The sequence below is a fragment of the Periplaneta americana genome, chromosome 12 (assembly GCF_040183065.1).
Source record: "Periplaneta americana isolate PAMFEO1 chromosome 12, P.americana_PAMFEO1_priV1, whole genome shotgun sequence".
NCBI lineage: Eukaryota > Metazoa > Arthropoda > Insecta > Blattodea > Blattidae > Periplaneta > Periplaneta americana.
Window position 1 is genome coordinate 174935794 of NC_091128.1, and position 15874 is coordinate 174951667.

A 15874-nucleotide genomic window follows, 5' to 3' on the forward strand; every position below is an offset into this window, starting at 1 on the left:
CACAGTTAATTCCCGATTTACCACGAAAATCGTCTGTAGCTGCATTTAGATTGGCAACAGGCCATGATTGTTTGGCCAAACACCTGCATAGAATTGGAATATATCAGTCCCCTAACTGTCCATTGTGCAACTCAAACCAAGAAATGGATTCGGAACACCTCAAAATCTGTGCTTTAGTGGCTGGTCATGATAATATCTTTGAAAAATATTGGAGTGCAAGAGTTCAAATGACTTTATTGTCAAACGCCTGGCATTAGAAAACAACAACAACATATTTCTATCATTACAATAGACAGAAATATGCAAAAATGTCAACTTTAGTTTAAATTGAAGAGTTAAATTTTGTAAAAATATATAATAAAAATCTTCAATTTTGCTAATAATTTATAAATTAGCAAAAATGTCAACTACAGTCTAAATTGAAGAGTCAAATTTTGTAAAACTATAAAATAAAAATCTTCATTTTTGCTAATAATTTGAAAATATCCAAAATGTCAACTGTATTCCAAATTGAAGAATCGAATTTTGTAAAAATATATAATAAAAACCTTCAGTTTTGCTAATAATTTGTAAATATATCCAATGTAGCCCAAATTGAAGAGTTAAATTTTCTAAAAATATACAATACAAATCTTCAATTTTGCTAATAATTTGGAAATACGCAAAAATGTCAACTGTAGTCTAAATTGAAGAATCAAATTTTGTAAAAATATATTGTAAAAATCTTCAATTTTGCTAATAATTTGTCCACGTCTGTAGTAGGGTAGATGAGGGTAATTGTAAACAGGGGGTAATTGTAAACAAATGCTGTGAGAAATACAAAACTGTCAATATAAAAATTTTAATCCGGAGGAATATTTAAATTAACATGTTGGCTAACCTACAAAGCAGTGGCGCCAAATAGGAGTAACTGCTTAGTTGTGAACGAATGTTTTATAAGAGTCTACAAAAAAAGTTGAGAAAGAATTTTGCTTCACCTTCATTTTTGGCATTGTAAGTAAAGAATATGTTGTTTTTATAAGTAATATAACATTTATTTTAATGGTTTTGAGATCTCCCATAACCTCAGTTCATTAAATTATGATGTGTTTACATTTGCCCCATAGTTTTAATTGCTTGGGGGTGATATGTAAACATGTTTTACTATGGTTACATTTCGTATTTTTCAGTAATCAAAGAGACCCCCACCCAACTACACTGTAGAGGATTTAGAGAGGGTTGTCACAGATGTGAAAAATAGTAACTACAGTTATCGTGAAGCTCAGGAGAGGTACCGAGTTCCTATATCGTCATATATCATAGGTTAAAGGGACGAAATGTACCAGTGACCAAAATTGAAGTTGGAAGGAGTACAGCTCTTTCTTCTGAAACAGAACAAAAACCGTTCAGTGTCTGATAGCCCGTGCGAAAATTGGTGTTTATAAATTGTGTTCTATAATAAACTGAGCAACATTGACATCTTTCATGATAGAACAAAATACGAAACAAGAAACAAAAATAATATTAATTTTAATTCGTGATTGTACATAGAAATTAGAGAGTTTTCCACGTAAATTCTCTTTGCTAAAATGTTAAATTTCAAGAACTGTAGGAAGACAAACACAGCGTTCTTACTTCAAGACAGAGAGTCACGAAGAGTATTTTAGGCTTTTAATTTTCCTTCTCTTCTTAGACTATTTCATTAGTCAGCTCAAGGACAGGTTTTTAAATCATAAGAGAATTCTACAGTCCATACAAACTTTGCTGCCTGAAAACATAGTGCGAGCATCAGATGAAGATTGAGGCTATAGTAAATCAGTGGCCCAATGATGTTGATGTATCACCAGAACCTTTCTTCAATGAATTGAAGATGTGGAGAAGAAATTTCCTTGATCAGAAAAATCTTCACCTAATACCTACTGATTTTATATCATCTTTGAACAGGTGCAATGAAATTATTTTTCCCTGCACTCGCAAGTCGCTGAAACTTTTCTGCACATTGCCTGTAACTACAGGAACACCAGAACGGTCGTTCTCAACTTTGCGGTATTTGAAGACTTACTTGAGGAGCACGATGGGAGCAGACAGATTAAATGGACTGGCCTTGATGTATATAGTCTACATAAAAATGTAGAAGTAAAAGCTCATGAAGTACTGGATGAAATGTCTAAGAAGCCTCGTTGCCTTCTTCTGTAAATGTCATTCTGTCATTGTTTTTGTATTACAGTATTGTAAGTGTTAAAATTAAAAAATTATGGTTTATTTAACAACACTCGCAATTGCCGAGGTTATATCAGCATCGCCGGTGTGCCGGAATTTTGTCCCTCAGGACTTCTTTTACATGCCAGTAAATCGACTGATACGAGGCCTGTCGCATTTAAACACACTTAAATGCCATCGAGCTGGGTTGGGGTAGAACCCGCAACTTCGAGCACAGAAGGCTGTACCGACTACGCTACTCAGGCCAACTTGTAAATGTTTGTGACTCGGAAACAAATTGTGAGTATATAAACTTATTTCTCATTACTCCATTTTTACTATCTCCTCAAATCCCTCCCCGAAAAAAAATCCTGCGTCTGCCCCTCATGTATTACTACTGTTATTTTTTTCTCTACTCTATAATTACATTGTTGAGTGGATTAAATAAATAAATTACCCCCCTTTCAAAGAAGTAAAATATGTAAACAGGTGGGGTAAATGTAAACTAGCAATTAAAAGATTAAAAAAAAAAGGTCAACCTCATTATTTTAAACCCATTTTCAAGGAAAAGAAAGATCTAAAAATAACACAATGTTTCTTTGTCAAGCTTACTGTTACTGAGGGTTGTGTACTGTTGAAATGTATTTGAAATCAGTGAAAAATGTTTATAATTACCCTGGTCTATCCTATTGCTCACTTGTCTCCATTTTAGAATTGATCATCAAATAGTGCTGCAGTTTGCCTTAAAAATTAATTATCCTCAAATGATTTGAACAGCAGAGTGTTTACACTGTACATTCGCCTTGTTCGCAGAGTTGACTTGTGGCATGTGACGAAGAACCTGCAGGGCAGACTGTCGAATATAGACCAGACGAGGCTGGTGGCAGTGAGCATGGTGAACGTGGTGACCCAGCACTTCGAGAGAATACGACTTGCCCAGGCTGCAGCGTGAGTATGCAGTTACGATGATTTGTGGCTTCAACTTCAGAATGTTTGAATTTCTTTCTTTCTACCAATATTGACATCAGCAATATGTTGTGTGGGTGCATAATTCAAACAAGAAACCAAAAGGTCTTTCCCTTGATGACATTGTTGATAATGTTTGTAGTGGTGGTGGTGGTGGCGGCGGCGGTGAGGGTAGTAACAATAAAGACGATAATGACGAAGCCATCATTGATGATGGTGGGGAAGATGTGGTGGGTGACAGCCTCCGCCTCTCTCACCTCTCCTCCCCCATCTGCTAATTTCCCCACTCTCGCCCCCATTCTCCCCATCCACTCTCCCCCTGTACCTCCTCTCCCCATCTTCCCCCTTTCCAACCCTTTCCCATCTTCCCCATCACCTTTTCTCTCCTGTCCCTCCTTTTCTCCACTTCTGCCCCCTCTCCGCCTTTTCATCCCTTTCTCCCCCTTGGTCTCCTATCTTTCTCCCTTCTCTTCTCTCCTCCCCCATCTGTGTTTTTTATTTCGTTTTATTTGTCAAACGAGAAGCTGGCGCTCAAAAAGCAATATGTCCTTGTCAGCAGAGTTTTCAGGAAGAGAGAAAAACTGATAACCTTTTTTATGTGTCTTCATATTCTTAAGGTGTACAAAAAATATTTTTATATAGTGAACATAATGATCGGGACGAAATTCAAATACAAAACTGCTGAGCTATTTATACCGGAACCCACACTTTCTGAAGTCGAAATTTCGATAGAAAATCTGAAAAAGTACAAGTCTCCAGGTATTGATCAAATTCCAGCAGAATTAATACAAGAGGGTGGAAGCATATTATCTAGCGAAATTTATAAACTTGTACTTGCAATTTGGGAAAAGGAAATTGTACCAGAACAATGGAAGGAGTCCATAATCGTACCTATTTTTAAGAAGGGGCACAAGACTAACTGTAGTAACTTTCGAGGAATATCACTTTTGTTGACGTCGTACAAAATTTTGTCGAATATCCTTTTGAGAAGATTAACATGTAGCACGTATGGGCGAATCCAGAAATGCATATACAGTGTTAGTTGGGAGGCCAGAGGGAAAAAGACCTTTGTGGAGGCCCAGACGTAGGTGGGAAGTTAATATTAAAATGGATTTGAGGTAGGTGGGATATGATGGTAGAGACTGGATTAATCTTGCTCAGGATAGGGACTAATGGCGGGCTTATGTGAGGGCGGCAATGAACCTCCGGGTTTCCTAAAAGCCAGTAAGTAAGTAAGTACTTATTTAGTATACTTGAGGCGTTCAGAGCAGAAGTGGTGTAAGTCAAAAATTAGTAATGAGGTTTTGAAGTAAACATTCTGTAAAATACAGCGCAAAGTAGCAATTAATATTCAATTTATTTAAACTATTAGTAGTCAGTGGATAGCACGAAGGACATATTAATTGCTACTTTGCACTGTATTTTACAGAATTTTTACTTTAAACCTCATTACCCAATTTTGACTTACACCACTTCTGCTCTGAACGGGTCATTTGTGGGTACTTATTTAGTACAGTATATTTCTGTAGTGCTCGGGAAAAGTGACACAAGTCATTTTCCACAAAACTTTTTAGATAATTTATTGACAACTTACGGAACATCTGTTCGCTTGGAAAAAAATACATAGGTATTCCTCCCATTACAATAATTCATACAGAAAAAAATCAAATCGACATAAACCAGTGTAAGTTGTCAATAAATTATCAAAAAAGGTTTGTGGAAACTGACTTATGCCACTTTTCCCAAGCACTGCAGATTTTTGGGTACAAGAAATGGATTCGGAACATCTCAAAATCTGTGCTTTAGTGACTGACCATGACAATATCTTTGAAAAATATTGGAGTGCAAGAGGTCAAATGACTTTATTGTCAAACGCCTGGCATTAGAAAACAACATCAACATATTTGTGGGTACTGTTTGCATTTATAGTTTGGACACGTTGCGTTTTGAATGAATGTGTTGGTCATGGTACAATATAATTGAACAACATGGTAAAAAATAGATGTAATCTTGAATACAACAGTACATAACACGGAAAATGTATTTCAGGATGAATGGATTTCCAATGTAGTAGGGTTCTTATCTATCACTAGAAACTAACTAATTGATACAACAGAAACACACTCTGAAATAGCCGCATCTTCGTTGCTTGACTCCATCTTTACTGCACAGCATGATGGGATATTCTGTTGTGATTACTATTGGCTGTTGCGGACATGTGACAATGTGAATGGACTCAGTTGTCAAACACGTTGCGTTTTTTGAATGAACACACGTTTTTCTCTTGCTATTTACTGTGGAATATGTTACATTTGGAACGAATCTAATATCAGGAATAGACGAAGAATTAAATGAAGCATCTGCCCCTTTTGAATGAAGACACGTTTTTCTCTTGCTATTTACTGTGGAATATGTTACATTTGGAACGAATCTAATATCAGGAATAGACGAAGAATTAAATGAAGCATCTGCCCCTTTTGAATGAAGACACGTTTTTCTCTTGCTATTTACTGTGGATTATGTTACATTTGGAACGAATCTAATATCAGGAATAGACGAAGAATTAAATGAAGCATCCGCCCCTTTTGAATGAAGACACGTTTTTCTCTTGCTATTTACTGTGGAATATGTTACATTTGGAACGAATCTAATATCAGGAATAGACGAAGAATTAAATGAAGCATCTGCCCCTTTTGAATGAAGACACGTTTTTCTCTTGCTATTTACTGTGGATTATGTTACATTTGGAACGAATCTAATATCAGGAATAGACGAAGAATTAAATGAAGCATCCGCCCCTTTTGAATGAAGACACGTTTTTCTCTTGCTATTTACTGTGGAATATGTTACATTTGGAACGAATCTAATATCAGGAATAGACGAAGAATTAAATGAAGCATCCGCCCCTTTTGAATGAAGACACGTTTTTCTCTTGCTATTTACTGTGGAATATGTTACATTTGGAACGAATCTAATATCAGGAATAGACGAAGAATTAAATGAAGCATCCGCCCCTTTTGAATGAACACACGTTTCTCTTTCGCTATTTACTGTGGGATATGTTACATTTGGAACGAATCTAATATCAGGAATAGACGAAGAATTAAATGAAGCATCCGCCCCTTTTGAATGAACACACGTTTCTCTTTCGCTATTTACTGTGGGATATGTTACATTTGGAACGAATCTAATATCAGGAATAGACGAAGAATTAAATGAAGCATCCGCCCCATCTGTTGTCTCTGTTTTGAAATTTTACGGACATGTTGCTTTCTGTACGCCAGCTCCTTATTTAGCTGTAATATTGTCCAATAGGAGACAGTTCTCTATCATACTCTTCACTGTAGAATTCCTAACTGAAGGACCTTGGAGCAACAGTAACAAATATAAATGACACTCGGGAGGAAATTAAACGCAGAATAAATATGGGAAATGCCTGTTATTATTCGGTTGAGAAGCTCTTATCATCCAGTCTGCTGTCAAAAAATCTGAAAGTTAGAATTTATAAAACAGTTATATTACCGGTTCTTCTGTATGGTTGTGAAACTTGGACTCTCACTCTGAGAGAGGAACATAGGTTCAGGGTGTTTGAGAATAAGGTGCTAAGGAAAATATTTGGGGCTAAGCGGGATGAAGTTACAGGAGAATGGAGAAAGTTACACAACACAGAACTGCACGCATTGTATTCTTCACCTGACATAATTAGGAACATTAAATCCAGACGTTTGAGATGGGCAGGGCATGTAGCACATATGGGCGAATCCAGAAATGCATATAGAGGGTTAGTTGGGAGACCGGAGGGAAAAAGACCTTTAGGGAGGCCGAGACGTAGGTGGGAGGATAATATTAAAATGGATTTGAGGGAGGTGGGGTATGATGATAGAGACTGGATTAATCTTGCACAGGATAGGGACCGCTGGCGGGCTTATGTGAGGGCGGCAATGAACCTTCGGGTTCCTTAAAAGCCATTTGTAAGTAAGTAAGTGAAGGACGTCCTTTAGATCAAGAAACCATTAGTACTTCTGGAATTGTCAGCAACTTCATAAACAAACAACGAAGGCACTTTTTGCTATAGAAGCAAGAGTTGTATAAATATGCTCGAAAAATCTCACTGTGCTGAATTGCACTGCTTCACCTATTGAAATGTTAAAATATCCCCTATATCGCATTAGTCAGAGATGTGGGACTGTAAGGTAGAGATGTCATGGAGTGGAGTAGTGAGTTTACCATGTTGCACTGGCTCATGTGGTTGTTGTGTAGGACCGATGGGAAGCTGGTGGAGTTCGATCTGTCGCCACAACTCACGTCCCCCACCAGGGAGCGTGACTACTTGCGCAGGGTGTCGGAACACTGCATTCCATTGCTCTTCCCCCCACATTACACGCAGAGTGGACCCGTGAAGCTGCTGCTGCGGGAGATACTGGCGTGCAAAGGTGAAACATGCGTCTTTTATTTTAGTTGTAAGGATTGTTGAATTTAGTAACTCAAGATTCTTGCTGAAAACTAGAAATTTGATGTTACAGGTAGGGAACAAGTTGCATAGCTGTGTCTTTTATTTTAGTTGTAAGGATTGTTGAATTTAGTAACTCAAGATATTTGCTGAAAACTAGAAATTTGATGTTACAGGTAGGGAACAAGTTGCATAGCTGTGTCTTTTATTTTAGTTGTAAGGATTGTTGAATTTAGTAACTCAAGATATTTGCTGAAAACTAGAAATTTGATGTTACAGGTAGGGAACAAGTTGCATAGCTGTGTCTTTTATTTTAGTTGTAAGGATTGTTGAATTTAGTAACTCAAGATTCTTGCTGAAAACTAGAAATTTGATGTTACAGGTAGGGAACAAGTTGCATAGCTGTGTCTTTTATTTTAGTTGTAAGGATTGTTGAATTTAGTAACTCAAGATATTTGCTGAAAACTAGAAATTTGATGTTACAGGTAGGGAACAAGTTGCATAGCTGTGTCTTTTATTTTAGTTGTAAGGATTGTTGAATTTAGTAACTCAAGATATTTGCTGAAAACTAGAAATTTGATGTTACAGGTAGGGAACAAGTTGCATAGCTGTGTCTTTTATTTTAGTTGTAAGGATTGTTGAATTTAGTAACTCAAGATTCTTGCTGAAAACTAGAAATTTGATGTTACAGGTAGGGAACAAGTTGCATAGCTGTGTCTTTTATTTTAGTTGTAAGGATTGTTGAATTTAGTAACTCAAGATATTTGCTGAAAACTAGAAATTTGATGTTACAGGTAGGGAACAAGTTGCATAGCTGTGTCTTTTATTTTAGTTGTAAGGATTGTTGAATTTAGTAACTCAAGATATTTGCTGAAAACTAGAAATTTGATGTTACAGGTAGGGAACAAGTTGCATAGCTGTTTCTTTTATTTTAGTTGTAAGGATTGTTGAATTTAGTAACTCAAGATACTTGCTGAAAACTAGAAATTTGATGTTACAGGTAGGGAACAAGTTGCATAGCTGTGTCTTTTATTTTAGTTGTAAGGATTGTTGAATTTAGTAACTCAAGATATTTGCTGAAAACTAGAAATTTGATGTTACAGGTAGGGAACAAGTTGCATAGCTGTGTCTTTTATTTTAGTTGTAAGGATTGTTGAATTTAGTAACTCAAGATACTTGCTGAAAACTAGAAATTTGATGTTACAGGTAGGGAACAAGTTGCATAGCTGTGTCTTTTATTTTAGTTGTAAGGATTGTTGAATTTAGTAACTCAAGATATTTGCTGAAAACTAGAAATTTGATGTTACAGGTAGGGAACAAGTTGCATAGCTGTGTCTTTTATTTTAGTTGTAAGGATTGTTGAATTTAGTAACTCAAGATATTTGCTGAAAACTAGAAATTTGATGTTACAGGTAGGGAACAAGTTGCATAGCTGTGTCTTTTATTTTAGTTGTAAGGATTGTTGAATTTAGTAACTCAAGATATTTGCTGAAAACTAGAAATTTGATGTTACAGGTAGGGAACAAGTTGCACAGCTGTGTCTTTTATTTTAGTTGTAAGGATTGTTGAATTTAGTAACTCAAGATATTTGCTGAAAACTAGAAATTTGATGTTACAGGTAGGGAACAAGTTACACAGCTGTGTCTTTTATTTTAGTTGTAAGGATTGTTGAATTTAGTAACTCAAGATTCTTGCTGAAAACTAGAAATTTGATGTTACAGGTAGGGAACAAGTTGCATAGCTGTGTCTTTTATTTTAGTTGTAAGGATTGTTGAATTTAGTAACTCAAGATTCTTGCTGAAAACTAGAAATTTGATGTTACAGGTAGGGAACAAGTTGCATAGCTGTGTCTTTTATTTTAGTTGTAAGGATTGTTGAATTTAGTAACTCAAGATACTTGCTGAAAACTAGAAATTTGATGTTACAGGTAGGGAACAAGTTGCATAGCTGTGTCTTTTATTTTAGTTGTAAGGATTGTTGAATTTAGTAACTCAAGATATTTGCTGAAAACTAGAAATTTGATGTTACAGGTAGGGAACAAGTTGCATAGCTGTGTCTTTTATTTTAGTTGTAAGGATTGTTGAATTTAGTAACTCAAGATACTTGCTGAAAACTAGAAATTTGATGTTACAGGTAGGGAACAAGTTGCATAGCTGTGTCTTTTATTTTAGTTGTAAGGATTGTTGAATTTAGTAACTCAAGATATTTGCTGAAAACTAGAAATTTGATGTTACAGGTAGGGAACAAGTTGCATAGCTGTGTCTTTTATTTTAGTTGTAAGGATTGTTGAATTTAGTAACTCAAGATATTTGCTGAAAACTAGAAATTTGATGTTACAGGTAGGGAACAAGTTGCATAGCTGTGTCTTTTATTTTAGTTGTAAGGATTGTTGAATTTAGTAACTCAAGATATTTGCTGAAAACTAGAAATTTGATGTTACAGGTAGGGAACAAGTTGCATAGCTGTGTCTTTTATTTTAGTTGTAAGGATTGTTGAATTTAGTAACTCAAGATATTTGCTGAAAACTAGAAATTTGATGTTACAGGTAGGGAACAAGTTGCACAGCTGTGTCTTTTATTTTAGTTGTAAGGATTGTTGAATTTAGTAACTCAAGATTCTTGCTGAAAACTAGAAATTTGATGTTACAGGTAGGGAACAAGTTGCACAGCTGTGTCTTTTATTTTAGTTGTAAGGATTGTTGAATTTAGTAACTCAAGATTCTTGCTGAAAACTAGAAATTTGATGTTACAGGTAGGGAACAAGTTGCACAGCTGTGTCTTTTATTTTAGTTGTAAGGATTGTTGAATTTAGTAACTCAAGATTCTTGCTGAAAACTAGAAATTTGATGTTACAGGTAGGGAACAAGTTGCATAGCTGTGTCTTTTATTTTAGTTGTAAGGATTGTTGAATTTAGTAACTCAAGATTCTTGCTGAAAACTAGAAATTTGATGTTACAGGTAGGGAACAAGTTGCATAGCTGTGTCTTTTATTTTAGTTGTAAGGATTGTTGAATTTAGTAACTCAAGATATTTGCTGAAAACTAGAAATTTGATGTTACAGGTAGGGAACAAGTTGCATAGCTGTGTCTTTTATTTTAGTTGTAAGGATTGTTGAATTTAGTAACTCAAGATATTTGCTGAAAACTAGAAATTTGATGTTACAGGTAGGGAACAAGTTGCATAGCTGTTTCTTTTATTTTAGTTGTAAGGATTGTTGAATTTAGTAACTCAAGATTCTTGCTGAAAACTAGAAATTTGATGTTACAGCTAAGGAACAAGTTGCATAGCTGTTTCTTTTATTTTAGTTGTAAGGATTGTTGAATTTAGTAACTCAAGATACTTGCTGAAAACTAGAAATTTGATGTTACAGGTAGGGAACAAGTTGCACAGCTGTGTCTTTTATTTTAGTTGTAAGGATTGTTGAATTTAGTAACTCAAGATACTTGCTGAAAACTAGAAATTTGATGTTACAGGTAGGGAACAAGTTGCACAGCTGTTCATCAACTGGTCAGTAATTTTCGTTCTGCAAAGGAATTTTACAATGTTATATTTGTTCGGATCAAATTTCTGCACATTTAAAGGACAAAACTAAAATTCTGTCATTAATTTATTATAATACAGTACTTTGTTAAATTGACTGAGCATATTGGGAATTAAATGAATGCTTACTGGTATCCCAAACCACGCTATGAAATGTATTATATAAAACAACTTTTTTTTTCTCGAAAAAGAAACAAAAATAAGAAAAAATTGTATTAAACTTTTTTGTTTGAAACATCTCAAAGAATAACCCCCAGAAAAAATAACCTGCGATTGGTTAAAGCCCAAAGGCAAGCTATGCTATAAAATAAAGTTCTGTAAATATTTCATTATAGCTAATGTTTCACAAGTAAGTACCTATACATTAATGTGTAGTCCACACTTGTGGAGTAACAGTCACCGCGTCTGGCCACGAAACCAAGTGGCCCGGGTTCGAATCCTGGTCGGGGCAAGTTACCTGATTGAGGGTTTTTCCAGGGTTTTCCCTCAACCCAATATGAGCAAATGCTGGGTAACTTTCGGTGCTGGACCCCGGACTCATTTCACTGGCATTATCACCTTCATTTCATTCAGATGCTAAATAACCTAGATGTTGATAAAGCATCGTAAAATAACCCAATGAAATAATTAAAAAAAATTAATGTGTACTTGATCTTTTCTGTATCTCATGCGTAGTGATACATTAGTGTAGTTCTTAGCTTGGATAGATAATAGTCTGTATATAAAATATATTTTTATGAATAAATTTTCATTTGTTATTTGAGAAACCACACAAGTCAATTTTTAGCCAAAAACGAGTTTGTGTTTGTAAGAGAAAATATACATGTACATCTTATTTTAAGTGATGATGTCGTGATAGTATTTCCTGACTAGGATGAAATCAAAAGATTTTATGAAGATGTATTTTCCTGGCCTAATCGGAACAAACATGAAGCATCTGAGTAGCTGTAGTGTGAGATGTAGATTCATTTTCCGGGCTGAGAGGCCGTGGTCTATTAGTTGGTTTTATACCAGACGTTTCGTCTGCAACTGCGGCAGACATCTTCAGTGGAGTGGTATCCGAGGTCGCAAGACTCTTCTCGGCGTACCTGAGGCAACTGATCCTGTGTCTGGTTGTGCGGGCGTATTTATAGTGCGGCTCGCGGGCCGAGGCCTGTTGTCGCTGCGGTCCGCGCCGCTTTGTTCGCTGCTCCCGTTCTGGGTTCCGTCCTTTTGTTGTAGTGGCTTCTTATCTGTTCTGTTTAGGACCGGGTACCAACACTTGTTTAGCTTTACGCCTTCTTCCTTGCGATTAAAGTTGTTGTTATGTTTATGTATTTCGATCGCTTCTCTATGTAGACGAGGGAAGAAGTGCGTCGTTGTGCTCAAGATGTCCGTGTCCTTGAATCTTATGTTGTGATCGCCCTCTTGATAGGCATGTGCTGCCACTGCCGATTTGTCGATCTGTCCTAGGCGGCAATTCCTATTATGTTCTGTCAGTCTCGTCCTGACGCTCCGCTGCGTAGTCCCGATGTAGACCTTCCCACACGGACCTCGGATACCACTCCACTGAAGATGTCTGCCGCAGTTGCAGACGAAACGTCTGGTATAAAACCAACTAATAGACCACGGCCTCTCAGCCTGGAAAATGAATCTACATCTATAGACTCCGGCCGTGAAAGCCTACACTGCATGTAGTGTGAGACTTCAATAAGAATATCAATGTTTTCACTTCAAACTGCTGTGGGATTTTGCTTTTCGTTTTGTAATATGAAGGACAATCATGCATTATGTAAGCCTTTTGATCACTTTTAACGTCTTAGTTCTATTAAATAAATGAAGAACTGTGTGACCATGTGGTGATTGCAGTATTTTATCCCGTGATTGAGATGATCACGGATCCTGACACCATCAATCAGAAGATCCTGGCCTATATTTACCAGCAGCAACCGCAGTCAGAGACGTTGCGCAAGAAGACATATGCCTATGCTGCCAGCTTTGAGGACTTCGTAAGCATGATCAAGGACTGCACTGACACAGAAGTGCTGAAACATATCAGGTGAGTGAAAATAAATTATTTTTTATTTTAGGTTAGACCAAGCATGGACAACTCAAAGAACAGGGAAGATAGATGTTTGTCTCACTTCACTCCAAGCAGTGATCTTTCCATATTTTTTTTTTCTGCTCGCACATCATCTGAGATTTAGTGGCTGATTGTAGATACAATAATTTTAATATAGGCCATTAGAGCATTCGTGAAGTCCCATGTTGAGAGTTTGGAAATGTATTACATGAAATATATTACGTAAATATTTTTCAGTTGTGTATACATATTTGTACGTACAGGGTGTTAAAAAAATGGTCTAATATTTTAAGGGGTGATAGAACTCATCAAAACAAGTTAAAAAAAAGTGTACTAAACATGTGTCCTAAAATTAAAGTCTTCCGAGATATTAGAACGAACTTGTTCATGCTTGATGTGACTTCCATTCATCATAACATTATCCTTCTGCTTGACATCTAGGGAACCACGCAACCTTTCATACATCCCTGGTTGGTCTCTTAAGGTACGGTCACACGTCGCTACTTTTGCAGCGCTACTTTTATACTGCAGCTGCAAAAGTTGCGTGTCGTGTTCACACGTAAGCCAAAAGTAGCGCGCTGCATGCTACTTTTCGTGCTGCGCAACACGAGTGCAGCAAAAGTTGCAACTGGAGGTTGCGAGTCTGTTCACACACAAGGCGCTACTTTTGCAGCCGCAGTCATGCTGCAGGTTTCCATCTCCGTGTTGACTTCTCAATATACATTTTGTGGTTATGTTCGCATTATTAAGAAACTCATGCGAAAGCTTCCTTATCTATTATTTGCTTTTCTGTCGTATTTAGTATTCAGAAATTGACATTATTTTTACTATAAAGCTTTTAAAAACGCCTATATACTTAAATGATAACCAACAGTATATTCACGTAATCAATGTTGGCAACCCTCCTGTTTGGAACTACGCTATGGAAAATTTAAAAAATGAATTATATCGTCAGCAATTATGCTCAGACTGTGTTGTGTATTTAATAACTGTTACAAATAATTTATTTTCATCACACGTAACATTAAAATACATCCAAACAATAAAAGTATCATTGGCACATTTGGGTGGCAACACTGGTCGCAACCGCAGCAAAAGTTTCAACAAAACCGATATCAAAAATGCTGCGGCTGCAACCCTGAGAACCCTGTTCACATGTCGCTACTTTTAGGCTGTGCGCAGCATGGAAAAGTAGCGAGCAGCAGGTTCGGCAGCCGCTACTTTTTGGGTTGCACCGTTGTTCACACGTCGCAGTACGTGAGTTGCGCAGTTTTTTGTACTGCAGCGCTGCAAAAGTAGCGACGTGTGATCGTACCTTTATGTGGCGAAAGGCGTTAAAGACATGTTCCTGTAGCAGTTGAATGTCTTAAATGGTTGTTGTGTACAGTAAGACATTAAGGGCCGATTGTATAAACAATTTAATCTTAGATCAGAGGTTAAATTGATCCTCGTTCTAGCTGAACTTGGAATTTTGTGTTGTATAAAGTCTAATCTGAGATTAATTTGTCTTAAACTAAAGTCAATTTTGACTGAAGAAATTTCTCCGATTAAGTTAGATGATCCAAGTTCAGTTATTTCTTTTCTGTTTGAATTATACGAGTGACAGATTGTGCAAATAAAATATCCATTATTATTAATATTAATAGATATGTTAGTTGCATTTATATATATTTTTTTCAATTTCTTGCCTTAATATACAAACATTCTTATATTTTATAAGGCTTTATCGTGTTCAGCAGTATCAAATAACATAACCTATAATTATATTATGTTTATAACAACCTTTAATTATTCCTGGATATGATAGCTACATTCATAAATTTTCAGTTAACTGTATTACTAAATGAAAATTGTCGTTTTATAAAGCTTCATTATGTTTAGCAGTATCAAACACCATAACATGATAACAACTCGGAGAACAGTCAACCTTCTTCTTATTGTCCGCCATTATTTACAATGCACAAAACAAACCAATGTCTCCAACAGAGTGTACGGAAAGTCGACAAAAAGTAGTCGGAAAGTCGCTAGATTTCTCATTATCAACAAAGAAAGATTAAATTTTGTCACTATGAGGTGTTAAAAAGGTCGCTAAATCCCTATTTAAGCAATATAAAAGTTAAAAGAAATTGTCGTCGAAAAAGAGTTGAAGTCGCTAAATTGGCTACACTGAACAAACCTGTACAACATGGCCCGCACATCACATATTTCACCTGTTTATGCGATGTTGCCAAGTCCTTTTCACGTGAACTTAGACTGCATTTGAACCAAGGTAATTTGATCGCAGAAAAGTTTTATACAATAGAAGAAGTGTCTGAACTCGGTTCAGTTTCTGATCTTCGATCAAAATTGATCTTTAGTCAGAGAGTTTTATACAATTGGGCCTAAGTGTCCCCATAACCAAAAGTTCAAGGGATTAAAATCTGGAGAACGTGCAGGCCATGGTACAGAACCTCCTGCCCAATCCATCGAAGATTAAATGCCCGCCTTAGACGATGTCTGACTCTAATGGAATTAGGCTGGTGCTCCATCATGCATAAACTACATTTTTTTGTAGTGTTTGATGATATGCACTTCTTCCAGCAAGACGGACAATTGGTTGCTAAGAAACGTCGATACTAAATACCAGTTAATCTACGGGATAGAATGTGTTACCCTATTAACCTGTCACCAAGACACGAA

At 36.3% G+C, this 15874-nt stretch overlaps 1 protein-coding gene across 4 annotated transcripts in view; it reads left to right on the forward strand.

The window, feature by feature from the left end:
- The window catches only part of snz (sorting nexin snazarus), a 53576-nt gene that overhangs the window by 4967 nt on the left and 32735 nt on the right, over positions 1-15874 (forward strand). For all 4 annotated transcript variants that reach the window (XR_011335362.1, XM_069842626.1, XM_069842625.1 and 1 more), the window contains exons 4-6: positions 2992-3126; positions 7405-7577; positions 12982-13171. Coding sequence is in view for 3 of the 4 variants with exons in the window: in XM_069842626.1 (XP_069698727.1) it covers positions 2992-3126; positions 7405-7577; positions 12982-13171 (498 nt within the window). In the remaining variant the exon portion in view is untranslated. The remainder of the gene's footprint in view (positions 1-2991; positions 3127-7404; positions 7578-12981; positions 13172-15874) is intronic.